The 26,661-nt window shown below is 40.6% G+C and overlaps 1 protein-coding gene across 1 annotated transcript in view; it reads right to left on the reverse strand.

The window, feature by feature from the left end:
- Window positions 1-26,661, reverse strand: part of PCBP4 (poly(rC) binding protein 4) — a 57,947-nt gene that overhangs the window by 19,011 nt on the left and 12,275 nt on the right. The window contains exons 2-10 of the mRNA XM_029284894.1: window positions 12,971-13,140; window positions 11,644-11,667; window positions 11,520-11,552; window positions 9,975-10,091; window positions 9,176-9,307; window positions 8,617-8,745; window positions 7,388-7,462; window positions 3,698-3,742; window positions 2,955-3,030 (exon numbers count right to left, since the gene is read on the reverse strand). Of these exons, the coding sequence (XP_029140727.1) occupies window positions 2,955-3,030; window positions 3,698-3,742; window positions 7,388-7,462; window positions 8,617-8,745; window positions 9,176-9,307; window positions 9,975-10,091; window positions 11,520-11,552; window positions 11,644-11,667; window positions 12,971-13,081 (742 nt within the window). The 5' untranslated portion in view covers window positions 13,082-13,140. The remainder of the gene's footprint in view (window positions 1-2,954; window positions 3,031-3,697; window positions 3,743-7,387; window positions 7,463-8,616; window positions 8,746-9,175; window positions 9,308-9,974; window positions 10,092-11,519; window positions 11,553-11,643; window positions 11,668-12,970; window positions 13,141-26,661) is intronic.

Here is a 26,661-nt window from a genome sequence, read left to right on the forward strand (position 1 = left end):
CTGGGGGCAGTTCGTTCCAGAGGGTGGGAGCTCCCACGGAGAAGGCCCTCCCCCTTGGGGTCGCCAGCCGGCACTGTCTGGCTGACGGCACCCTGAGGAGACCCACTCTGTGAGAGCGTACAGGTCGGTGGGGGGTAATCTGTGGCAGGAGGCGGTCTCGAAGGTAACCAGGTCCGATGCCATGGAGCGCTTTGAAGATTTGTATGCCACAAATAAAGCACCGTGCAGGACAGGAGTGTCAAACTCGCAACATCACGTGACATGACTTTTTTTCCATTGCCAACAATGGGGTGGGCGCGGTTTTAGCATGATGCATCTGGTCTGTGGGCCAGCAGTTTGACACCCCTGATGTAGGAGAAGGAATGGCAGAACTGGGGGATGGAGTGAAAAGATCAGCCTAGAATCCCTATGTAGCCACAAACGAACTTCCAAACCTTTTTTTTTTAGTGCTGTTGACCTTTATCTAACTTTAACCAGGTGCTGACCGTTAGTTGAGAAGATTTCTGTACATAGGCTTTTAGCAATAAATCAGCTTAATTGAACCTTCATGTGTGAACCTTGTTTTTCATGCCTGACAAACCAGTTTCTAGCATCTTCTTCATTTACAGGAAAATATCTCAGCCCCGGAAGATAACAATGTATCCAGTGGTTTCTTTGGAAGCGTTCCCACCGATGCAAAAAAGAGAACAATTTAAAGTGGTAGAGGGCATTCTTGGGATTAACAATTAGCAATCTTGCCAATTTGCCCACCAGGAAATGTTTTATAGCCGGCCGCTTCCACCACTGCACACATATTGTAAATAGGCAAGCTCCCCCTCCCAATAGCGTATCACAACTGCGCTAAAAAAAAAAATGGCAATCCAAATTCCAGTTATGCTGGGAGTATTATCTACATCAGGCAGCAGCTGGTTTGGATATCTCATTCCCTTTTCCAGCATTTTGCCACTGCTGCAGTTAATAATCCTACCGATCTGCCCCCATGTTCCCAGCATATTCCTGCTGGCCTGTTCACCCTCTTCTTAGTACTTTCTCACCCTCCTGCCTTTCGTTCCCAGTGTCTTCCTGCTGGCCCATCCCATTCCCATCTTTCAATCCTCTTCCCACTAATGCTATCATAACAGGGGACCCCAAAGCCTCTTTATGTCTTAGCAAAACAATCTACTGATAGTTTATTTAAAGGTCTCTTACCTGATTGGCTGACAGAAGAACCGGTCCCAAGGACAAGCTGGGATGGTAGGGGATCGTGGCACCTTTTGGGGGTGACTGAAGGAAATCAGAAGGAAGTATCACTGCAAAATTCTATCTTTGTGTACCCCAAGCTGCATTCTAATGCCAACAGGCACTGCCTTCTGTCACACAACAGGCATTCTGGCATTACACCAAGAGGGGATATTTTTAGCTCACTCCCATTTAGTTTATGCTGAGTAATTTCAGATATGGGCAGGATATGAAAAGTAAAAGATCACCTTTGATCATGTTTAGTCTCTTGCCCCTATTAACGGAAGAGAATACTAGAGAGTAAGAAAAGATGCTACTTGTGCTAGATCCTTTGTGAAGGAAATCTATCTTTGACATGGCTGCCCAGCAAATTGCAGATTTTGATGAATCAAAACTATCCCAAGATTTCTGCTATGGGAATCATCTTCCCTCTGCAATTAAGGTGTGAGAAGTCTTCCAGGCAAAGGAGCACAACTCAGAAAGGTCAGATGGTGCCGAGAAAGATTCCTGCCTGAAATCCTAAAGCACAGTTATCTAGAGGAGAGTGCTTGATACTTCTCATTTAAATGTCTGACTCAACAGTTACGTAAATGTCTTTTTTGCTTGCTTGCTTGCTTTCCTAAGAAATAGGTCTGGCTGCTGCAAATAGGAATTAACAGTAATGTGCTAGAGGTATATGTAAATCTTTCTTTATAGAGCATCTAATCAATCAAAACTTTACCCCAATGGAAAGGGATAAAGTTACCTTCATCTTTTCTCCTTAGAATAGAAAAGCAGCTAGACAGCAGATTATTAATAGTAAAAAATGTTTGCAAATAACAAAGTGCATGTGCATAAGTAGGTGTGCTTCCTTTCCTTCCTTCCTTCCTTCCTTCCTTCCTTCCTTCCTTCCTTCCTTCCTTCCTTCCTTCCTTCCTTCCTCCCTCCCTCCCTCTCTCCCTCCCTCTCTATATTTATATAGCTGCTCATCTAACAACCAACTCTCAGCAGCTCCCAACATACATGCACTGCTGCCGCCGCTGTTAGTTTAAAATTATATCTGCAATAGGGCTGAGGTTTTTTTGGTATTCACACAGTGGCCAAACGGGGGGGGGGGGGAATCATAATGGCATCCCAAGCGGATTCAAGTTTTGAAGTACCCAAGGAGCACGTCTGAACTCAAAGCCCCAAAGTACCACTTCTCCACTTTGATACGAAGGAGCAGACATTGATACGAAGGAGCAGACACGACACACGAGAGTAAACAAAAGCTGTACCTCCAGTATAACTGCACAGATCTGTCGCACGCACTGGATGATGGCATCTGGTACTCCAGAGACTGTGACAGCCCTTTCAGTGGAATTGGGTAGGAGGTCTCCAGCCACCTGGACCTGAGCACCTGTTGTCTGGAATGAACAAATGCTCTGNATAGGTTTATCTGTAACTCTAATAAAATACTGTTTACATTTCAATAAAAGTCACATATTTTTCTTTGGAATGTAATGTGTTATTTATTCAAGTTACATTGTTCTAAGTGACATTTCTTGGTGAAAAATTACTACTCATTACGGTTATTTATAAATATGTTTCTGCCTCCTCTCTCTGCAAAAAGAAGTATACTCGCAAATCTTTACACTGTAATTAAGGATCTGAGATTATCAGAAATTATATAGCCTTATCTAATCTCAGGGCAGATAGTGATGCAGAGGATTCCGGGATTAGTCATTTTACAGAACTCTTACACACAACTCTCTTACCTGCAACTATAGATGGAGTTTGTGCCAAGGATGAAAATGAGACAGGGTGTCCCGAAAGCTGCTGCAACTTTGTCACCTGAACAACAGGAAAAAAACAAAACCAGATAACCCTTAATATAAATAATTGTCAATTCTACATTAGTGGTTCTTGACAGTATCTTGGAGGATCTCTCCAAGCTCAAGATTTTCTCCTGGCTGGAAAAACTGCTTCCAAAAGGAACCAATGAAACTGTATCGACCACTGTGTTTGTATTACTGTTTCAAATAAGTCTGGGGTAGCTTTATAAAGATATCTTTTAAGAAGCAATATTGAGCTATCCATCTCATAACAACAGGGGCTCTTTTTCACGATAGTTCATGCCAATTTTAAATTAGGTTTCGGCTGTAGCCGTGGGATTGCCTCCATCCACTTAAACAGAGTTACCACTAAGGATACAGAGATGGGCTTTCCTGAAGGCCAAGAATCATTGAGTGGTTAAAATTAAGTCATTCTAAATGCTTTTGTCTGTTTTTGTAAATTCTGCCACAGCCCTTAACAGCTGACCTCAATAAAAGGCCCCCAAGATTGATCTGTGATCTCCAGATACTACTAATATGCTTGAAGCACCTGGTTGGAAAGATTCTTCCATAATATTTTCAAGAAAAGAAGCATAGGATGATCAAGTCCAGAGACCAACAACAAGATGTGAGGACAACAGAGGAGAAGACCTGGAGTTTAAATACAGATTGCAAGTTGGACTCACCTCAGCTTGAGATATTCCACTATATTGTCCTTGCATGGAAAATCCCTACAAAAGGGGGAAACAAATACAAAGAAGAAAGGTATTCTGAAAATATATTAGAGCTTCCTTGTAAACTTCATTTATTGAAAGGGCTTAAAGTAAGAAAAAAATCACAGAGAAAAGCAGGGGGGGAAAGTGGCAGGTGCAGTTGCAGCAGGGGAAAAAAAACCACAACAGCAACAAAGCAAAAGTAGATATCCTGGAAACTTAAAGAACTGGACAACATTTCCCATTTGATTTTTAAAAAGGTACTTCAGAGTTCAAGCAAGCATTGCACCTGTCTGCCATTCGTTAAAGCAGAGCTGGCCTCTGATGCTAGGTAGAGACTCAGCCTTTCTCCATGCTAGAGAAAGACTTAGCTGCTTTAAATGGTTGCAGGCAGGTGTGCATTTAAACCACTGAAGCGCCTTTTTGGAACAGAATCTAAAGCACTGCACAGCCCTAGAAAGCTCAATGATTTCTTAATTGTAAGCATTATAAAAAACAAAGGACTCAGGAACTACAGAAATTCTACCATAAGTTTTACAACGATGCAAGGACATGTGTGTAGTTTTGTCTCTTGATCACATAAGATTCAGCATACCAGTACAAAAAATACATTTTGTAAGGAGTAGCCAAAACAAATGTTCTTTTACAAGCTTGACTGAATGGCCTGAGCAATGGAACAAGTCTTTTCATTTACAAACAAAAAACAAAAAACCCTGGCCATTTCCATATCTAATGTGTTGGGTTTTTAGTTTGTGCATTTATATGCAGTCGTAATTTGATTTATTCAGTCATTCAGAATTTTTTTGCATCAACTTGTACATCTTTGGCCATCTAGTAAATGTGTTTTAATTTTTAAACAGGAGTTAATGCTTCTCAATTCTACTACAGTATAAAAAACAAATTAAAGTTAATATGATCATCGGTGTAGAACAGTGTAAGAAAAACAAAACAATGGGATTTTGTTCAAAATTATAGTGAATTCTCACTGAAATCCCTATAAATTGACTTAGTATAATACACTGATTTCTGTTTTTTTCTCACTAAGCACTTATAGATTCATATGACAATCCTGTCTGGGAGAAACTGAAATTATGACACTTCCAAATTGGCATGCACTGGATTATATTGTCAATTGTTATTGTGCAGCTTTGGTGAAAAACATTTTTCTTCCTCTTTTATGGCTCATTCTGCTTTTATTTGGCTTATATTAGCAGTTAGATTGTACTAAGATTTCAATGCTAGTATAAGGAAGAAATGGCACATGTTGTGGGGTACCATCAATTAGGAACCTATGGAGGGACCTGCCTTCTCTGCCATGGTCCCATCATGGTCCCCTCATGAAACATTCTTTCTCTCAAACATTAGATTAGCTCCATCCCTTATGATACTCTGGAACTCCCTCAAGACCTGGTTATGTAATCAGTCCTGGGGCTCCCAGGGAACCAGAGAATGCTTTTGTGGCTTCTTTGCTGAGGTGGCCATATTTCTCCTTTCTCTGCCTAGGGCCTGTATACTTGTTTTTATAATATTTATCTTTTAATGTAGAATTTTATATCTTTATATCTGTTGTTTTTATGTTTGTTGTTTTATTCGATTGCTGTATGCCGCCCAAAGTTGCTTTTTGTCAGTTGGGTGGTCATACAAAATAAATGAACAGATAAATATAATACAAACAACACAATTTAGACTTTTCACACTAATCGAACATGATTTTACTATTGGGATAATGCCTATAGTTTAGAAATAAAGGTGCCATTTGGCTTTCCATTTCTCTTTTTATACTTGGAGTTGATGTAGATAGGAAAGTTGATAAACTGGTTGTGTGAACAACAACAACTATTCAGGTTGCTGAGCTATATCCAGGCAAAGTTTTAAGTAGTGCCCAAGACATACAAAGGCCTAAGCCAGGGGTAGGCAACCTTGGCTCTTTTATGACTCGTGGACTTCAACTCCCAGAATTCCTGAGCCAGCCATGCTGGCTCAGGAATTCTGGGAATTGAAGTCCACGAGTCATAAAAGAGCCAAGGTTGCCTACCCGCGGCCTAAGCAGTTCAAAATCACTGGAAGTTTTTAAGAAGAGACTGGACAGCCATTTGTCCGAAATGGTGTAGGGTTCCTGCCTGAGCAGGGGGTTGGACTCGATGACCTCCAAGGTCCCTTCCAACTTTTATTATTATTATTATTATTATTATTATTATTATTATTATTATTATTATTATTATTATTATTATTATTATTATTATTATACTTACTTACTTACTTACTTACTTACTTACTTACTTACTTACTTAGTCCATCTCTCTCTTTCTGGAAGATACTGAAACCACCCCTTTAAACCTCACTCTTTTAGTCAGAATCTCTTACTAAGAATGGCTTGTCCTGATTTATACAGAAGCAAGAAATGATTTTTCAGTGCATGGTCAGCTCCTTTGTTTCAGTGACTGCTGAGGGCTACTGGGGTTCCTTTCTGGGTCATCAGGATGCTCAAATTAAAGAGAATCCTTTTGTGGTCTCCAAGGCAAACAATGTGTTATCATTTATTTATTTAATGTATACGCCACCCATCTCCCTCTTACCATCACACATTAAGTGTGGTCATAGGTATCTTCATCAACTCTGGACCCTTTTTGATTAGATTCTTTTAATGATACAGGAATACATGGGAAGTTGGTATGCCACAAATAAAGCACCATGCAGGACAGGAGTGTCAAACTCGCAACATCACGTGACATGACTTTTTTTCCATTGCCAACAATGGGGTGGGCGCGGTTTTAGCATGATGCATCTGGTCTGTGGGCCAGCAGTTTGACACCCCTGATGTAGGAGAAGGAATGGCAGAACTGGGGGATGGAGTGAAAAGATCAGTCTAGAATCCCTATGTAGCCACAAACGAACTTCCAAACCGTTTTTTTTAGTGCTGTTGACCTTTATCTAACTTTAACCAGGTGCTGACCGTTAGTTGAGAAGATTTCTGTACATAGGCTCTTAGCAATAAATCAGCTTAATTGAATCTTCATGTGTGAACCTTGTTTTTCATGCCTGACAAACCAGTTTCTAGCATCTTCTTCATTTACAGGAAAATATCTCAGCCCCGGAAGATAACAATGTATCCAGTGGTTTCTTTGGAAGCGTTCCCACCGATGCAAAAAAGAGAACAATTTAAAGTGGTAGAGGGCATTCTTGGGGTTAACACTAGGAGAAGATAGCAATCTTGCCAATTTGCCCACCAGGAAATGTTTTATAGCCGGCCGCTTCCACTATTGCACACATATTGTAAATAGGCAAGTTCCCCTTCCCAACAGCGTATCACAACTGCGCTCAAAAAAAATGGCAATCCAAATTCCAGTTATGCTGGGAGTATTATCTACATCAGGCAGCAGCTGGTTTGGATACCTTGTTCCCCTTTCCAGCATTTTGCCACTGCTGCAGATAATAATCCTACCGATCTGCCCCCATGTTCCCAGCATATTCCTGCTGGCCTGTTCACTCTCTTCTTAGTACTTTCTCACCCTCCTGCCTTTCGTTCCCAGTGTCTTCCTGCTGGCCCATCCCATTCCCATCTTTCAATCCTCTTCCCACTAATGCTATCATAACAGGGGACCCCAAAGCCTCTTTATGTCTTAGCAAAACAATCTACTGATAGTTTATTTAAAGGTCTCTTACCTGATTGGCTGACAGAAGAACCGGTCCCAAGGACAAGCTGGGATGGTAGGGAATCGTGGCACCTTTTGGGGGTGACTGAAGGAAATCAGAAGGAAGTATCACTGCAAAATTCTATCTTTGTGTACCCCAAGCTGCATTCTAATGCCAACAGGCACTGCCTTCTGTCACACAACAGGCATTCTGGCATTACACCAAGAGGGGATATTTTTAGCTCACTCCCATTTAGTTTATGCTGAGTAATTTCAGATATGGGCAGGATATGAAAAGTAAAAGATCACCTTTGATCATGTTTAGTCTCTTGCCCCTATTAACGGAAGAGAATACTAGAGAGTAAGAAAAGATGCTACTTATGCTATATCCTTTGTGAAGGAAATCTATCTTTGACATGGCTGCCCAGCAAATTGCAGATTTTGATGAATCAAAACTATCCCAAGATTTCTGCTATGGGAATCATCTTCCCTCTGCAATTAAGGTGTGAGAAGTCTTCCAGGCCAAGGAGCACAACTCAGAAAGGTCAGATGGTGCCGAGAAAGATTCCTGCCTGAAATCCTAAAGCACAGTTATCTAGAGGAGAGTACTTGATACTTCTCATTTAAATGTCTGACTCAACAGTTACATAAATGTCTTTTTTGCTTGCTTGCTTGCTTTCCTAAGAAATAGGTCTGGCTGCTGCAAATAGGAATTAACAGTAATGTGCTAGAGGTATATGTAAATCTTTCTTTATAGAGCATCTAATCAATCAAAACTTTACCCCAATGGAAAGGGATAAAGTTACCTTCATCTTTTCTCCTTAGAATAGAAAAGCAGCTAGACAGCAGATTATTAATAGTAAAAAATGTTTGCAAATAACAAAGTGCATGTGCATAAGTAGGTGTGCTTCCTTCCTTCCTTCCTTCCTTCCTTCCTTCCTTCCTTCCTTCCTCCCTCCCTCCCTCCCTCTCTATATTTATATAGCTGCTCATCTAACAACCAACTCTCAGCAGCTCCCAACATACATGCACTGCTGCCGCCGCTGTTAGTTTAAAATTATATCTGCAATAGGGCTGAGGTTTTTTTGGTATTCACACAGTGGCCAAACGGGGGGGGGGGGGAATCATAATGGCATCCCAAGCGGATTCAAGTTTTGAAGTACCCAAGGAGCACGTCTGAACTCAAAGCCCCAAAGTACCACTTCTCCACTTTGATACGAAGGAGCAGACACGACACACGAGAGTAAACAAAAGCTGTACCTCCAGTATAACTGCACAGATCTGTCGCACGCACTGGATGATGGCATCTGGTACTCCAGAGACTGTGACAGCCCTTTCAGTGGAATTGGGTAGGAGGTCTCCAGCCACCTGGACCTGAGCACCTGTTGTCTGGAATGAACAAATGCTCTGTTTTTCTGAGCAGCCTCCACTTACATGGAGCTGGGTCAGGAACACTTTGTAATCCCATGAGATTATTATAGCATTCTTGAAGGGGCTAATTTATTCGGAGATCTAAATGTTTCCTGTGATACCTCTTCCCCTACATAGATATGACTCCTCATGCAAACAAAATATTTCATTTGACTTTCGCAAAGAAATGCAAATGAAAAAAAGTTGTAAATTTAATTTTAGTTTTTATTTAACAACAAAGAAGCGTGCAAGAAATAGCAGCTTCTGAGATTTAAGCCATTCGCTCTGGGAGTATAAGATCAATAACAATGAAACTAGAAAGGAAAAAAAGTTAAGGCACAAAAAATAAAAAAGTAAGAAAGTAACAGTAATGCTCAAGTGAACAAGATAGGACAATTGAAGGCTCTACCTCTCGGATTTCCTTTATTTTGGCTCCGGCTTTGCCAATGAGTGAGCCACACTGGCTAGCTGGGATGACTAGCCTCAGTGTTACGGGTGGTTTGGAGATGGTGCCTCCGTTGGTTGCTCCATTTCCCAAATCCTGAAATAAAAGAATTTGTATTCAATTCAAGTGCAAGGGGATCCTTTCAAAGCCACATTTAGTTATTATTAGTATGCAACATTTTGTGTTAGAACCTCCATTATAGGTTATAAAAAATCATCCTAAAAATCTAGATCTTTTCTTCTAAGAACCACTATTTTATGATATCCAGGTTTTTTTTGTACATGCTGTCATCCTAATAATATTCTGTCTTGATTTTTTAAAAAATCACAGATGTAATTTGGTGAGATATAAATACAGTGACATCACCACCACTGGCTTTAAATTATCGTTTTGAATTCCTAGGGAAACTTAAACTATATACCAAGAGAAGTACATTACAACAAATGACTGTTTAAGCTTTAACAAGAAGACAGAAAATTATCAAGAACTTTCCTGTTTCAAACACCACAAAATCAATTTTCTCAAAAATAAATTGCATCACTGTCTTCTTTCTTTTGGCAGGAACTGTATGAAATCTCACAATTTTGACCATAGACGCAATAGCCATTGTAAGCTCTAAATAACTAGTCATCATTTATAAAGCTTCTACCTTTAATGGAAAACTGATAGATTTTTTTTTTTAGTGCTACAATACACTTAATGTGAACAAGTAAGACATGCTTTGGGAGCAACATGCAACAGATAGAGACTGGGGCTACTTCACCTCCTCCAGCTTGAAGGCAATCATGGAAACAGCTCTGAAAACAGCATCAGTAGAACCTGTAATGGTGGTGATCCGCTCAGGGCAGGATCCTTCTGAAATGGTAATCCGGGCAGTACTCTAAAGACACAGCAAACCAGAAGTAACCGTGTAAATACATTTTAAGTTTTCTAATTGTTTATAGAAGGCTTTAACCAAGTGCACAAAATGTTTCATAAACATCCCAACAGTCTGTCAAATGGCTGGCCGCTATCTGCATATTGCAGATGTGGCTGAGAAACAGACGAGATAGCCCCTGTCTGTTTGGGGAGACTAGTCTGAATTTAAATTAGAAGCAAGGACTTCATGCCTCACATCTCTTTTTCTCATCCCTGCATTTGTCTGAGAGGTATCTGCTAAAAAAGCAGTTTGGTAAAGTAGTTAAGACATCAGGCTAGAAACCATGAGACTGAATTCTCGTCTCGCCTTGGGCACAAAGTGACCTTGGGCCACTTGCTTTCTCTCAGACCTGGGAAGGAGGCAATTGCAAACCACTTCTGAAAAAACTTGCTGGGAAAACTGCGGGGACTTGTCCAGGAAGTCCCTAAAAATTGGACACAACTGAACAGAATAAAAAGTAAATCTGCTACATGAGAATCAAATCCTCTCATTTCCAGAGAGGATAAATTCAAAAGTTAATGGTCTTCATACCTGTAGTGTCCTCTTATTATTATTGCATCATAGAATGTAGTAATATATTTAAACAGATAATAAATTCTGTTTCATTTCTATTTTCCAGTCCCTTTTATCATTACATCTTTTGCACTGTGAGCTTAACCTAGATTCATACTGAAATAAACCTGGCAAATCCAACAGCAGCAGTTAACTGCCAATAAAGACAGGATGCAAAGCTTCAGAAAAATTCTGAAAGGAAAGAGCACCATCATTGGGCAGGTTCATGCAGTATAGTATTAAAGCATCTCTGAGGATAGAAATACTGATGTCATCAGTAATGTTTAAGTTTATTCAATGACACTGAGGAGCTAGAGCAGGGGTAGGCAACCTTGGCTCTTTTATGACTCGTGGACTTCAACTCCCAGAATTCCTGAGCCAGCATGGCTGGCTCAGGAATTCTGGGAGTTGAAGTCCACGAGTCATAAAAGAGCCAAGGTTGCCTACCCCTGAGCTAGAGGGAAGTGTATTCGTTATTTCAGAATCTACTTTTAAAATAATTATGAATTCTATTCAGAAAAATAGTGACCACAATAGTTGTGTAGGTTGATCCTGCTTTCTGTCTCTCCATATTTTCTAGCACATTCCTCTTGATCCTCATCCTACTTTCTCCCAATAGATTTTCACATTTGTTAGGAATTCATTCAGCCAGAACTATAGAATAGATAGCTGCTTCTCATCCTCAGCAACTTTTAAGATATGTGGACTTCAATTCCCAGATGGGCTGGCTGGGGAATTCTGGGAGTTGAAGTCCATACATTTTAAAGTTGCTGAGGTTGAGAAACACTGGAATAGCATATCACCTGTATTTGGGCTATTTCCCCCCATGATACCTACCTGTTCTCGTATCTTCTTCACAGTCTCTCCTTTCTGTAGGATTAAGGACAATAAAGGCAATTAGTCTTAGAATGTGGAGCAAAGGGATTTTGGAAGCACACAGAATGACCTGCATTGATCTTACCTTGCCTATGATACTGCCAACTTCCTGCAGAGACAAGAGAAATGGGGTTAGAAGAGATATCCAAACCTGTAAGAGTCTATCAATGCCTGAAGATATATGTCCTTTTAGCCGGAAAATGAGGAAGCAATCGCACACCTTCTCAAAAAAGAAAGTAAAGGTCATTCATGATTTGACAGATTAAATGAAAGGGTTATTCTCCCTTTCGTGATCATTCTTTTTCTTTGTCTTCATTATTAGATCTTTTTTTTAAAAAAAACCTTAATGTTGAATTTGTATTAATCTGATCACCTTGGCAATTTAATAATAATAATAATAATAATAATAATAATAATAATAATAATAATAATAATAATAATAATAATAATAATAATAATAATAATAATAATAATAATAATAAAGTTGGAAGGGACCTTGGAGGTCATCGAGTCCAACCCCCTGCCCAGGCAGGAACCCTACATCATTTCAGACAAACGGCTGTCCAGTCTCTTCTTAAAAACTTCCAGTGTTGGAGCATTCACCAGTTCTGGAGGCAGGTTGTTCCACTGGTTAATTGTTCTAACTGTCAGGAAGTTTCTCCTTAGTTCTAAGTTGCTTCTCTCCTTGATCAGTTTCCATCCGTTGCTTCTCGTCCTGCCTTCAGGCGCCTTGGAGAATAGCTTGACTCCCTCTTCTTTGGGGCAGCCCCTGAGATATTGGAACACTGCTATCATGTCCCTCCTCATCCTTCTCTTCGTTAAACTAGACATACCCAATTCCAGCAACCGTTCCTTATATGTTTTAGCCTCCAGTCCCCTAATCATCTTTGTTGCTCTTCTCTGTACTCTTTCCAGACTCTCAGCATCTTTTTTACATCGTGGTGATCAAAACTGGATGCAGTATTCCAAGTGTGGCCTTACCAAGGCATTGTAAAGTGGTATTAATACTTCACGTGATCTTGATTCTATCCCTCTGTTAATGCAGCCTAGCACTGTGTTGGCTTTTTTGGCAGCTGCAGCACACTGCTGGCTCATATCTAAGTGATTGTCCACTAGGACTCCGAGATCCCTCTCACAGTTACTACTATTGAGCAAGGTACCCCCTAGTTTGCTATAACTGTAATTAATTCACAACTGCACCTCAAGTGCCTCTGCAGAGTATTGAAAAACATATGATAGGTTGGAGAGGATATTTTAAACTCCTGCACTGTAGCACGCCAGGCTTCAATAATGGGATTTGCAAAATAACAGTTCCCTGCAGCTCAAATGAACATTCTGCCCCATGCAAGACTTGTTACTGACTATGCAGAGACCAAGGCTAAGGCCTAATATGGCAGTCCCAATGTACTTACCTTTCCATGCATAAGCATCCGGAGAGTGAGTGTAATGCTGAGTTCTGCTTCATCCAGTCCGTTATCTGAGCCACTCATCCTATCTGGTGATGCCACAGTGTAGGAATGCATGGATTTGCTTCTAAGGAAAATCAACACCCTGGTCCTAGGAGGTGTTGAAGTCGGCAAATCTGCAGATGCACAGAGAAAAATAAAAATAAAAAGTCCCATAGGGTACCTTGCTTGTAAAGCAGCCCCATTACATTGGAGGGGTAAGGGCGATTAGTATTTTACTTATTTATAAAATTTATTGGCCATCCATCTTACCAGAGGGTAACTCTGGGGTGGCTTACAGTTACATCTTAGTTAAAACATTAAAAAGTTAAAATCAGACATTAAAACCAAGGACATGTGGGGAGGGTGGGGGCGGAGTGGAGGGGAAGATGGGATCTGTTATTACTCACTCAACCACCTCCAGTGCGCTGATCCCCCACTGGGGCCCTAAGCCGACTGGCACAGCCACATCTTTAGGCCCTTAGGAAAGGAGGGTTGGGGCCAACCTCACATGGGGGGGGGGGAGAAGATGTTCCAGAGGGCAGGAGCAACAGCAGAGAAAGCCCTCCTCCTAAACCCCGCCAGCCAGAATACTTGGGCTGACAGGACCCACAGCATGCTTCCTCTGCCGGCATGAATGATACAGGCCAATCCGAGTGTGGTGAGGTGGTCCTTCAAGTAACCTGGACCCATACCATGAAGGGCTTTACAGGTGATCACTAAAACCTTGAATTGCATCCAGAAGCAGACTGGTAACCAGTGCAACTTACGGAGCAATGGTGTTACAGGGACCATTCTCAGGCCCTCCAAAACTACCCATGCTACCATACACCAGCTGTAGCTTCCAAATGCTCTTCAAGGGTAGCCCCATGAAGAGTGCATTACAACAGTCCAGCCGTGAGATGACTAGGGACTGAACGACTGAGCGCAGGGAATCCTGGTCCAGGAAAGGCCGCAACTGGTGCACAACACGAATTTGTGCAAAAGCTCTCCTAGCTGTGACTACCACCTGTTCTTTGAACAGGAGTCACGAGTCCAGGAGAACCCCCAAGTTGTGCACCGAGTCTTTCTGGGGCAGTGCCACCCCATCCAGAGGTCAAAGATGACAAAGTCCTGGATTCCGGAGCCCTGCAAACCCAAAGCCATTCAGTCTTACCAGGGTTCAGTCGAAGGTTAGTAAGAAGGGGTTGGCTTTTATGCAACATCCCTTGATACTCCTGTCTCAGAGCACCTGGAGAATAATGATAACGGTGATGAAGGGAAGCATCACATAAACAAACATGACTTATTTAGCCATTAGGCAGGATAAAACTAATGGAAACACATATCTGTATCTGATCTGTGAAATATTATAATCCATGTACATTAAAAAATACAGAGTGGTGAAGCCAACTGCAGGGTGAACAATCATGGAGGCCGTATTTATTTAAGTAGATACACGTGGTATTGTATTGATCCACCAACACATATTTACCTACCAACCAGGTATATAGGTAGCAGTCACAATACGGTTGTTTGGTTTTGATCTAATATGGTATGTGAATACAGATATAATTTGCAAAGCACGCTTTTATGACTTGGATGAACCAGGTCACTTCACTCTGTTCTACAAACTATGCCTAGAACAGCTATTTATACAAGTAGGACAAGTTTTTACTCCAAATGTATCTTGAAGAGGAACAGTCTATAGAATTGTTTGGATCTGCAGGTAGATGGGGGAAGGTTGATTATTAAGACAGTCTCGTTCTTGCGTGCAGCTCAACCATTCCTTACTATCCTCCTTGCTCCAGAAGTAATACTGATCTATTTATGCCTCCCTGATGAGAAAGGAATGGTAATTTTCCGTAGCTGAAAGCAAGCATTATGAAGTTAAATTGTGGACAATAGATCCAAAGATACATTTCCTCCTTGCTTGAGATCCTTCTTTTCCCAGCTACCATCCATGTATAAATACCAATGCAGAAGAAATTGATGATTCTGGTTAGCAATGAGAACACCCCCCCCCCAAAAAAAAGATTTCCAATTTATGATTGCAAGTGTGTTTCCTATATGCACACATCTCTACTTAGATAAGATGGCATCTGGCTCCAGATATCTATCATAACTCAATGACAAAAATCAAGTGACCTGTTTATAGATATATCAGCTTTACACTGAGGTCCTCCAGATGTATTGCAGTTCAACTTCCATAATCCCTCTGCTGACCATGCTATCTGGGGAATTATAAGAGGCGCCAGATTGGGGGAAGACTAATATAAATGCATAGATGATAGATATACAGAAAGGAACAATTATATGCATACAGTTTCAGCTTTACCAAAATGGCCTGGAAAAAAAAGAGTTTATATATTGCAAAGATTCCTGGTGGTTGTCTCAGCCCATCTTTGTCCTAATACTTTTATATATCCCATTGGAGTTATGTACAGAGCATGGCTAACTCTACCACCATCTCACAGATGGATCTCACAACAACCTTATTTATAAAGCATAGCCCTTAGATGCAAGGCAATGCTGGATATTTATTCTTTTTTCAAAATTCTCTCTCTCTCTCTCCCCCCCCCCTCCCTCCTTCCCTCCCTCCCTTGAATTCAATTTACAGATAAACTGAATACAAGTAAATGCTGGGGAGAGGCCCTTAAGAGAGAGAAAAACATTTGCAGAGATTGATGCAGGTTTTGGCATGGAATCAAGAAATGGTAGCTTTTTTTCTTCACTATTTCTTTACAGCTTAATGGAAGTCACTGGAAGAGCTGCTAAGTGGTCGTCTTTCATATATTTGATTGCTTGCTAATGCTTAGTGATTTTTTCTTCCAGTGGCCCCAGCCAAGCATGCCTACCAAAAAGGGTGGGGCATCGGCCAGTGTTGTGCTGTAGGAGATGAGAAAACCGCTTGTCAACTGCAATATGGCTAGCAAGAGGGAGAAAGATCTGAACTGCTACAGAACAGCCCCTTAAGAGGCTCAGTCTTCATGTAGTAGTGCTTGCTGTTAGGAAAACTGATGCTACTTCAGAGATTGATGCCGTCGGTCTGTCTGGGTGCCTGTCTGCTTCCACCTGATCAATATATAAATAGGAAAATATTACCAATTTACTCAAAGTAGTGATGGTCTTGGCAGTCATCCTGAATTTGGGGTGTATGTGTGTAGTGTGCACAAAGTATTGTTCAAAAGCTTTTTTTGGTCTGGTTTGGTGGCAGCAGTGCCTCAGATAGAAAGTCCATACAGAGAATGGTAAGGACAGCCAAGAAGATCATAGGAAGCTCGCTCCCTGGTATTCAGGATGCTGCTTATAAGCGCTATGTGCTTAGAGCTCAAAGCATTGTTAGAGACCCCACACACCCACTTTACGGTCTGCTTCAGTTGCTCCCCTCTGGGAGGAGGTTTCTAAGTATTTCTAGCAGGACTACCTGATTCTGTAATAGCTTTCTTCCCTACGCCATCCGTCTGGTAAACTCGCAAGATTCGTTTTTCTCGCCATGCACATGTATACATAACCTGAACTAGACTGTTGTTTCTCTGTGTCATATAATATATGTGGGTATATGCATAATTCTGTATTTATTTATTTATTTATTTCATATTTATATAGTGTATATCACAGGTAATGACCCTTTGAGAGCTGTATGCAACAAAATTTCATTTTAATGTATGCCGATTAGTATACATTCAAAGTGACAATAAAGTTATTATTCTATTCCTTTTGGAAATATCCTATAATATCAGGGCAGAGAGTGAAGAAAAATAGAGAGAATGAAAGAGAGAGGGAGAGGGAGGGAGGAGGGGAGGGAGGGAGGGAGGGAGGGAGAGAGAGAGAGAGAGAGAGAGAGAGAGAGAGAGAGAGAGAGAGAGAGAGAGAGAGAGAGAGAGAGTAGAAGGACAAAAGATCTAGCATTTCTCCAGTCTGTGTGCTCAACCACAACAAAGCAACCAAGGGCTTAAAAATAGGACTGGGTGTATGATAAAGGGCTATTTTGAAACTCCTGGCCTCAGAGACAATCTGGTTTGACATTACAGGGTTCTCTATATGACAATATACAGACAAAACCCTCTCCAAGAAATTGTTTCAGGACAGTCAGAATAAATCCTTTTGGGATTGGTCCTGTGAATGCCAATCTCCAGAAATACAGTATGAATGTCATGATAAATAACAGTAACAGTAAATGTTAGTAGATTTAACCACATTACTGGACTATCTCTCAAGTACTATGATAAGTGCTGAGCTAGCTCCAGGTGGCCTCGGATTAGAAGAAACAGCCATGCTGGCTCAGGTCAAACCAACAGAGCTGATAATGAGATGCCCTTGGGAAGCTTGTAAGTGAAACCACCTGAGTCCCATAATGCCCTTCTCTTTCCTTATTGCACCAACTGCTATGCTGGGGCCATCACGTAAAACTATTAAGGCTAGTAACAGTTGGTTCTTAACTTTTATGAATCTGCCTCTTAATCCTTTTAGAAGTGGATGATGGAGGAGGTTACGTTTAGAGGAGTGGATTATATTTATTGATATTTATTGTATTAAGACATTAAAATTGACATGTTCACAGCTACAACTTCTCACCATTGTTTGATGGTATTTTAATACTGTATTTTTCAATATAGGCTGGCAATAATTCTGATTTCAGAGCTCCCTGAGAGTATCTCCGGGGGCCTCTAGGGGTTCTAGGCTCAAATTTAGGAAACACTGATCTAGAAATAGCAAAATCCATGAGGAAGCATTGCTTTAATCTGCTCTAAATTTCCTATCAACTGAAGGGCCCATATCAAGTTCAATGAGAGGAGGAAAAAAAAACCCTTTCTAGTCACTTTCTGAATGGAATGCATTTTATATGCCTCTCTCATACCCCCCTCCCCATCATATCTTTGCTAAACCACCGATGGATCTTGATGCCTGCTAATTTTGTAGCCCAGACCTCCAACTGTCCCGTGATTTAGAATAAGTAGAATAAATCTGCTTATTTGTTTATTTCTGGGTTCAAAACACATCTTGTAGGGCTTCCTATATTCATAAGATAGTATACAGAAAATTCACCAAGTCATAATAATGTGAAAGTTCCTTAAATTAAAACCACATAACATCATCTTAAAAGTGAGTTGTTACAATCAGTAAGGCACTGAAATTACTTGGAAGTTGCTCTGAGTACAATGCAGAGAATCAGCCTGCAAAGTAAATTAATTGTTTGAATTCAAATGTACTGAGCTGTCATCTTGTTTTAAAGCAGAGCTTTTATTTTTAAAGACATCTCCCTTTCCTTAGAAGTACTTCCTGCCAAGCACAGAAAGACTAAGGTCTCATTATCTTTTTTAAAAGCACTTTAAAAATCCTTTACATGTATTTATCTGCAAAGGGAATAGGTTACAATTAATGCTGTAGTACTATTATAGCCTTTGCATAGATCATAATATCTCTGTATTTTTACAGCTAATCTCTATGTTTAAAGTAATACCCCCATTATAGTCTTTTAGTAAATCCAAGGATATATTTATAAAATGTGTAATAATATCAGTTTTTTTCAGACCTTGTAAAGCTGGCATTTTTTACATGTTTTGTCTTACAAGCTTCATTTTGTTTGGGAGCTTTAGAAATTGCAATAAATATTTAGAAGAAAATGAAAATATAAGTTCATTTATCTGCCTATTAGCTGTCCACTTGCAAACCTTTAGGAAGAAACTAATAGTCTAATTATAAGTTCAGAATGAGATGCCTTTTACTACTTGCTTTTGTTGGTGAATATTCTGATAATTATTTTTATTAATTTACTATCATAATTTACTGCAAACCTAATACATCATTCTGAGAAGGAACAATTAAAAACCTTCATACACGTCGTCACTACAATACTGACATAAGGAAATAAAATGAGAACATTTACAGGATCCAGCTTAGGCCTTTGGGGCCATGGCATAGGCTAGATAAAAAACAGCTTGGAATTTTAATCCTGATAAACAAATATCAGGTGAAGAGAGCAATATTAATGAAAGTGGCTGATATTATAGTTCACCTGTCAATCAAACCTGGTTTTCCACTACTAGTCTAACTCTCCAATGAGTTATTTGTCACATTCATGTTTTACATTTTTAGACATAAACTTAAAAGAGGCTTTTAGCTAAAGAGATAACAGGATTTTGCATTCTTTTCTTCCTCTACTTGATCTTCACAACAATTCTGCAAAACAGATGACGCTAAAAAGTGCTCCAGATCATCAACTGAGTGTCCTGGTTCATTTGACCCAGGTTGTTCTCTCTCTTTCTATTCCAATAATCTATTTACTAACTGTACTAGTTTTTAGTATGTTCAGACCGATCTTTATTTTCTGGATATACATGCTTACTCCCACAGGAGCATAGGAAGAAAATAATATTGTTTTTAATTATTTTCTTTAATAAACATAGAAATTGTTTAATTGCACTCCTAAATGCATGCATACAGTAATAGTTTACAGTTTGCAAGAAAGACTGTGCATTTGGGGAAAGGAGAACGTTATTATAGATAATGAAATAGGTTCTTAGATTATGACTTGGGTAGTCAGTTTCTGTTGAAAGAGGCTAAAAATACAACCACATTAAAGAAGATACACTATCTGTAATGGTGCATAATTCTTATAATGTAAGCAAAAGATGAATTCTTTGATCAGGAAAGTAGAGAAGTGGCACACAAATTAAGAACTGGGACATCAAAAGGACTCTTTCCATAAACCAGATTTTCTCCATATTCCTGTTTATTGGGCCAATGCTTTCAATGAACAAATATTAAGGAAGCAAACTTTACAGTATGTGTGTGTATGGTGAAGACTCTGATCTAAGCAGAATAATAGGTAGAAGACTAGATCAGAGCTGCAAAAAATTGGATGGCCATGAGGTGATCATTTCCTTTCTGCCATCTAGTGGGTGTCCTGTTTTTTGCGGACCAGATCTTGAATGAGATACCAAACTTAATAATGAACGTACTGAATGGAACATTTCTCCATTATTAAAAACTAAATAAAAAGTAGTCTCACCACCACGGTCTCACAAATATCCATTACCCAAGGAGATAACTAGTGAAGCTTCTGGGGTTTTTGTGTGCCTTGAATACTATACATTTCAAAGAATCATAACTTCTATAATTATGGGATGGGTGATTACATTTGTTTCTTATGACTTGGAAATGCTGGCCCCCAATGTGGTACCATATTTGTTTTCAACTGTTTGCAATCAAAGCCTCCAGATATCCACATCAAAGATATCAGGAATTGGAATCTGAAGAAGGATATTCTTAGCTGCGGGAACAACTTAACCCCTGAAATCAGGTGTGCTCTCACCCTCATATTATTTAGAAAAAGAGTTAACAATTTTCTTCTGGATGTCATTTGGTCTGGAAAGTTGTAAATACCAACAGCCAGTGTTTTACAATATATATTTTTATTTAAGTTTTGTTTTATATATTGTAGACCATGTAGATTTGCCTGAACGGTGTCATACTAAGGATGGTCAGTAAATGAAATGAAATAGTCTAATGATGCAATTCTACTCAAGAACAGGCAGATGAAGACATCTGCTTCTTTCTTTACTTCTCTTTTTTCAGGTGTTATAAATAGTTTCAAAAAGTCCTCAGGAAACAAGAGCAATCATCTCATCATTTATTTTTATTTTTTTTTGCAGAGAATGCTTTCTGAAAATCCCCATCTATCAAGAAAGTTGGCGGGGGGGGCTCTGATGTGAGTACTCCCTACTGCGGGCCATCCTCCTGGGAATCAGCTTGATCCTGAAGCAGCCCTTTCCCCTCCATTGTTTGCAAACTTGCTTAGACCTGGCAAGTTTGAAAAGCCTTGGGGACTGAAGATGACATCGAATACATTATGTTGTCTCAGGTCAGAAGTGGTGCTGTGCTTGGTGGAATGGATTTGTAACCAAGTTTATTAGTATTTTGCAAGTTACTCTATTGTTTGACTTTGGAAGCTGTTCAGGGCCAGCTTACCCCATGGTAAATAGATAGCTAATGTATGTGTTTTTCAGGATATAGTCATTGTTTGTTTATCATGGAAGCAACTTTAGGTGGTGTACAATCAATTAAAAACAACAAGATAAAACATTTAAAAATATAAAAACAATAAACGTTAACACTAAGATTGAGTTTAATATGCACAAGAAGTTGGTGTACGTTTTCTAGCCCTGCACAGAGGAGCTTCCCTCTTTCCAAGTTGTGCTTCATCCTGTTGTTGCAAATGTTTTTCCTAATTTCCTGCTCACTTGTTGGAGCCAGAAAGAAAAAAAAAAATGCCCCCATCCTCCACAAAACCACAAAAGAAAAAGACTGTTACTCAGCCAAGAAAGTAGAAAGCCATCTGATGGCTAGACCAGATGTAGGACTGGTGATGATTTTTCCATCCCTTTCTTCTAATTGTCCCCATTATTTCCAAATTCTTGATCAAGGTTTAAAGTAGGAGCCTGTGTAATAGGAAATTACTTGATGAGTTATTGGGGGTGGGGTGTTAGTGAATACTGTAGAGAAATCACTGGAAGAAAAGAAATAAAGGGAAGCGTTTGGAATAAGCTTTGGATGTAAGAAAATGTTGTGGCTGTTCGTTCCCTACCTCCTAAACAAATGTTTCATGATTACTATGAGTGCTGGTAAGGTTGAATTTGTTTCTTTATAATGGTTTCTAACCCTAACTGTGCCCTCTAATTTATCAGATTCCCATCTGTCTCATGTATTTTTTACAGAAACAAAGCAAGAGTCAAAAGTCATGGTCACGTATTTGTAGAAAATGAGACTTTAGAAGTTGCAAACCAAAGCCCCACCACACACACAGTCCTATTACATCCCATTGCTTCAAACTATTTATATTAAAATTGCACTAATGTAACACTTACTCTTTTTAATCGAAAATATGACTTTGCTAATTTCTATGCAGAAATAAAAGCTTTGCCACTCTGTCAGGGAGGAAGCAGGGGTAAGATAAATGAAGGAAAGGCAACCTAGAAGTTTTAGTTTTTAAAAATTGATGTTTATATACATTACTGTTTAACACAATGTTATGCATTTTTATTTATTTATGTATTTATTTATTTGTTAATAAATAATTTGTTGCTGTGAGGCTACTCTAGGGAACTTTCATAGAGTTCACTCCCAAACACAAATGCATAGAGATACTGTTTTAGAATTACACCGAAAGATAACTAAGAAATGCAATAAATATATATTTGGTTTCATTTGCACTACATGCCCCCCCCAACTGCCATTTTTATAGCCAACTTCAATACAATGTATAATGTAGACTGTGGATGTGACTGCTCCCATTGGAAATATTCTGTGATAAAGTAACTTGTAACTTGTGAAATATATTTTCCCATTTTTGCCATTGTTTTGCTTTTGTAAATGTACCATTTGCAAGGTATATACTAGGACAGTGATGGTGAACCTTTTAGAGACCGAGTGCCCAAACTGCAACCCAAAACCCACTTATGCATCGTCGAGTGCTGGGTGGGTGTGGTCCATTGGCTGGGCGTGGCCCATTGGCTGGGCGTGGCTGCAGTGGTAACGGCAGACTGGGTGGGACTAAAAAGTTCAATCAATTCCTACTTTGCAAGATCTTTTTTTTCCCGCGAGAAGTTGAAATTGACTGATTGAACCTTTTTTTTTTTTTTTTTGCACACGGCGGCGGAGGCCTAAAGTGAAAAGGTTTTATAAAACCTAGCTGAAGGCCTAGGACTGGGGCAACGGCGCGCGTGCCCACAGAGAGGGCTCTGAGTGCCGCCTCTGGCACCCGTGCCAAAGGTTCGCCACCACTGTACTAGGAGCATCAAACGTTAGTCTGCATACATTTTCTTTATGGCCCTATTTCCTTTCCATTTCAGGTTGGCACTATCATTAATAGATGATACAGGTGCTTTGCCAGGTGAAAGAAAAGTACCTTAGCAATGGATGGACTTGGGTGTGCCCAACTGTTGGGTCTGCCTAGCATCTTCAGAGGTGAGAGCTCTCATCCCTGCACAAGCTGGCAGGTGAAACTTTAGCCTATCCTTTTCTCTAAAGAAATTAGCACACATGGATGCCAAATAATTTCCAAATCAATCCGTGATAAGGCTTCACCATGACTACTTTGTCTTTAATAATAATAATAATAATAATAATAATAATAATAATAATAATAAAAAAGTTGGAAGGGACCTTGGAGGTCATCTAGTCCAACCCCCTGCTCAGGCAGGAAACCCTATACCATTTCAGACAAATGGCTGCCCAGTCTCTTCTTAAAAACTTCCAGTGTTGGAGCATTCACTGTTTTTTATTGTTTTTGCATGAAATGAATCCATTCCTCAGTCTCAGCGCCCTCCTTCTATCCTCTGTGGAAGAACCTTTCCCATTCCAAAACATCCATGCTCAATGCACGTCTACCTGCTAATCCATGTTTAAACCAGTACTGCTCTCTATGTAACCTTTGCCATGCTGTTTCAATCTTAATCTTACTCCTCACATTTTGTATTTCTTTCCTCTGGCACATCAGTGCCGAACAACGTACTTCCCACCTTCATAGGTATGGCTTTTCTGGGGAGCTCGGGATTCCAAAGAGCTTTGGGTTGGTGATTATGATGATTTTCTCTTTGATTATCTAAGATAAATGATATTAAATCCCCCCTGAAAATCCAAAAGTAAAGCAGGATGAAAATGCTAGTTAACCCTGGGATGAGGCGAGAAGGCAACAGCTGTGTAAATGCAGCCATGGTCACCACCTCCCTTCTGATCTCTCAGCTGTCCCAAGCGGCAACTGTCTTATCAAAGAGTTTTAAGGGGCTTACTTAGACTCCACCGCCTTTATTCTTGCCTGGCAGATTGAGTGTCAGAAAAACCTGGGGCTTTGTTTGGGAGGACAAGTTATGGCAGGCTGGACAACTATAGTCAAGCCATCAGACTACTTCTACTTTCTAGAGAAAGAAGCCCTGCATGCCGCTCCTATGCGGTAAGACTTTAGAAAAAGGATTAGAAAAGTGAAGTCATGGGGTGGGGCACAGAGCCATGGAGAGAAAAATAGAGGTACCATTGCTTCCAGATACAAGTTTGGTCTCGGAAGCACAAGTCTTACTTTGCTTCTCCTTCAGCAGTCAACGACAGGAAGATACCACCACCCCCCCATGGCGGGATTCAAATATGTGAACAACCAATTCTCTATGTGGATGCCGTTTCCGGAAGTCCATTCTGAGCCTGGGCAAAAAAAAAAAAATTAGCTACCGGTTCGGCCGAAGTGGTGCGAACTGGCTGAATCCCACCACTGCCCCCACCAATGGAGGAGGAGAGAAAGACCCCATTTGTAACCTACTAATAAAAAAAATGAGATGATTCTTTTCCTCCCTTTGCTTATAGATTCCATATTTTACAAGAACGAACACATTTTAATATGCAATTTGATATACAGTATGTATGCTTTGTGTTTTCTGACCCAACATCACCCAGGTGGTTTTGTGTCTAAGGCAGAATCAGAGCTCATGGTCTCCTGATTTAGTATAGTGTAGTATAGTATAATTTATTAATTTAATAAATTAAAATTTTAAAAACCCTATGCGTCTGTCTTCCACAATCTCATATCCTCTACCACAGTGGTTCTCAACCTTTTTAATGCCGCGACCCCAACCGGTCGTAAGTCGAGGACTAAACCGGCAGTAAGTGGAGGACTAAACCGGTCGTAAGTCGAGGACTACCCAACCGGTCGTAAGTCGAGGACTTTCCCTGCCCGGGAGTGCCACGCATGCGTGGTTCCGCCCCCTGCGCCGGCTGAGGCGTAGCTGGCAAGCGGCAGAGACGGAGCAGGCCGACCACCAGCTGGCCCAGCTCAAGGGAGGTAAGGCACCCGCCGGAAAAGGGGAAAAAAATGGCGGACAAAAAAAATGGCGGACAGCCTTGCTTGGTGACCCCCGTGAAATGGTCGATCGACCCCAAATGGGGTCCCGACCCACAGGTTGAGAACCACTGCTCTACCAGGGGGCTGAGGGTTTGAGGGTTCTGCACAGGATCTTGCTATTCCTGGTACTGCTCTCATCTGGACAGAGAGCTCTGATGTTGCTCCTGGGATCTGTTGGAGCCACTCTCCAGGCTTGGGAATCACAGCCCCGAGTGCTCCTACCACCACTGGAATCTCTTCAGCCTTTATGCTCCACATCTTGTCTAGTTCCTCCTTCAAGCCCTGATATTTCTCCAGTTTCTCCTACTCCTTCCCGATGTGATCAGTACTTCAGTTCTTCTGTCTTTCCGTCTGACTGTTTCCCGCTACTGGAAAGGGCTGCACTAAATGTGCATATAACTTAATTCTTAATTCTTGGGAATAACTCTTTCTTTGGAGGTTATTTTTGTTTTGTTTGCTTTGGTATTTTAATTATTAATTAATTAAACGTGTATATGTTATTTTAAATTTGTTTTTTTTTTAAATTTTAGAAATAACAGTCCCAAATGGGACAACTGAATACTTCAAAAAGGATTCTAAAATATTTTGAACCTCCAGTGTTACTCAGGGGAACATTACAGAACAAAACAGTTGTATTTTTATTAGAGTCAGCGCAAACTATTTCTCAGGCAACAGCAAAAATCATTACAGTACAATTTCCCACAAATTCAGTTGGGAAAAAGGGGGAAAGGGGTGAGAATGCTTTGTGTTATCACCCCTGGAATGCAAGCGTGAAATGTCAGGATTGTCATATTGTGTGATCTATGCTGTGATGTCACAATATAGGTCTCTCATCCTTTTTTGGCATTGCAGTTTGCCTATGACCAACTCTAATTTACTTGGCAACATATGTTGTCACCTTTAATCTCAGTAAATATTTGCCGAATTTTCAGAAAATAAGCACAATCTAACAAAATGAAATTCAATGTAGAGAAAAGGAAAGTCTTACACCTAGGCAGGAAAAACCAAAAGTACACATATAGATTGGGTGAAATCAGGCTTAATAGCAATAACTGTGAGAGGGATCTTGGAGTCTTAATGGACAATCAATTAAACATGAGCCAACAGTGTGCGTCGGCAGCCAAAAAAGCCAATGCAATCCTAAATTGCATTAACAGAGGGATTCAATCAAGATCACGTGAGGTACTAATACCACTCTATAAAGCCTTAGTAAGACCACACCTAGAATACTGCAATCAGTTTTGGTCTCCACGCTATAAAAAAGATGTTGAGACTCTAGAAAAAGTGCAGAGAAGAGCAACAAAGATGATTAGGGGACTGGAGGCTAAAACATATGAAAAACGGCCGTGACCAGGGGGGCGTTTTATCAGGTTCGCCTGATTTACCAGTTGCGCCCTTTTCTGGACCGGGACGCTTTGCGCACAGTCACTCAGGCTCTCGTCACCTCCCGCCTGGACTATTGTAATGCTCTATACATGGGACTCCCTATGAGGAGCATCCGGAGGCTTCAGCTGGTCCAGAATGCGGCCACGCGGGCGGTGTTGGGAGCGACGCGTCGCTCCCATGTAACACCGCTGCTGTGCGAGCTGCGCGGCCGCGCGGGCGGTGTTGGGAGCGACGCGTCGCTCCCATGTAACACCGCTGCTGCGCGAGCTGCACTGGTTGCCAGTGGCCTTCCGGGTACGCTTTAAGGTGTTAGTTACCACCTTTAAAGCGCTCCATGGCATAGGACCTGGATATCTCCGAGACCGCCTTCTGCCACAGATTCCCTCCCACAGACCGGTACGCT

Source organism: Protobothrops mucrosquamatus, unplaced genomic scaffold (genome assembly GCF_001527695.2).
Source record: "Protobothrops mucrosquamatus isolate PMUCROS unplaced genomic scaffold, P.Mucros_1.0 scaffold_152, whole genome shotgun sequence".
Taxonomy (NCBI): Eukaryota; Metazoa; Chordata; class Lepidosauria; order Squamata; family Viperidae; genus Protobothrops; species Protobothrops mucrosquamatus.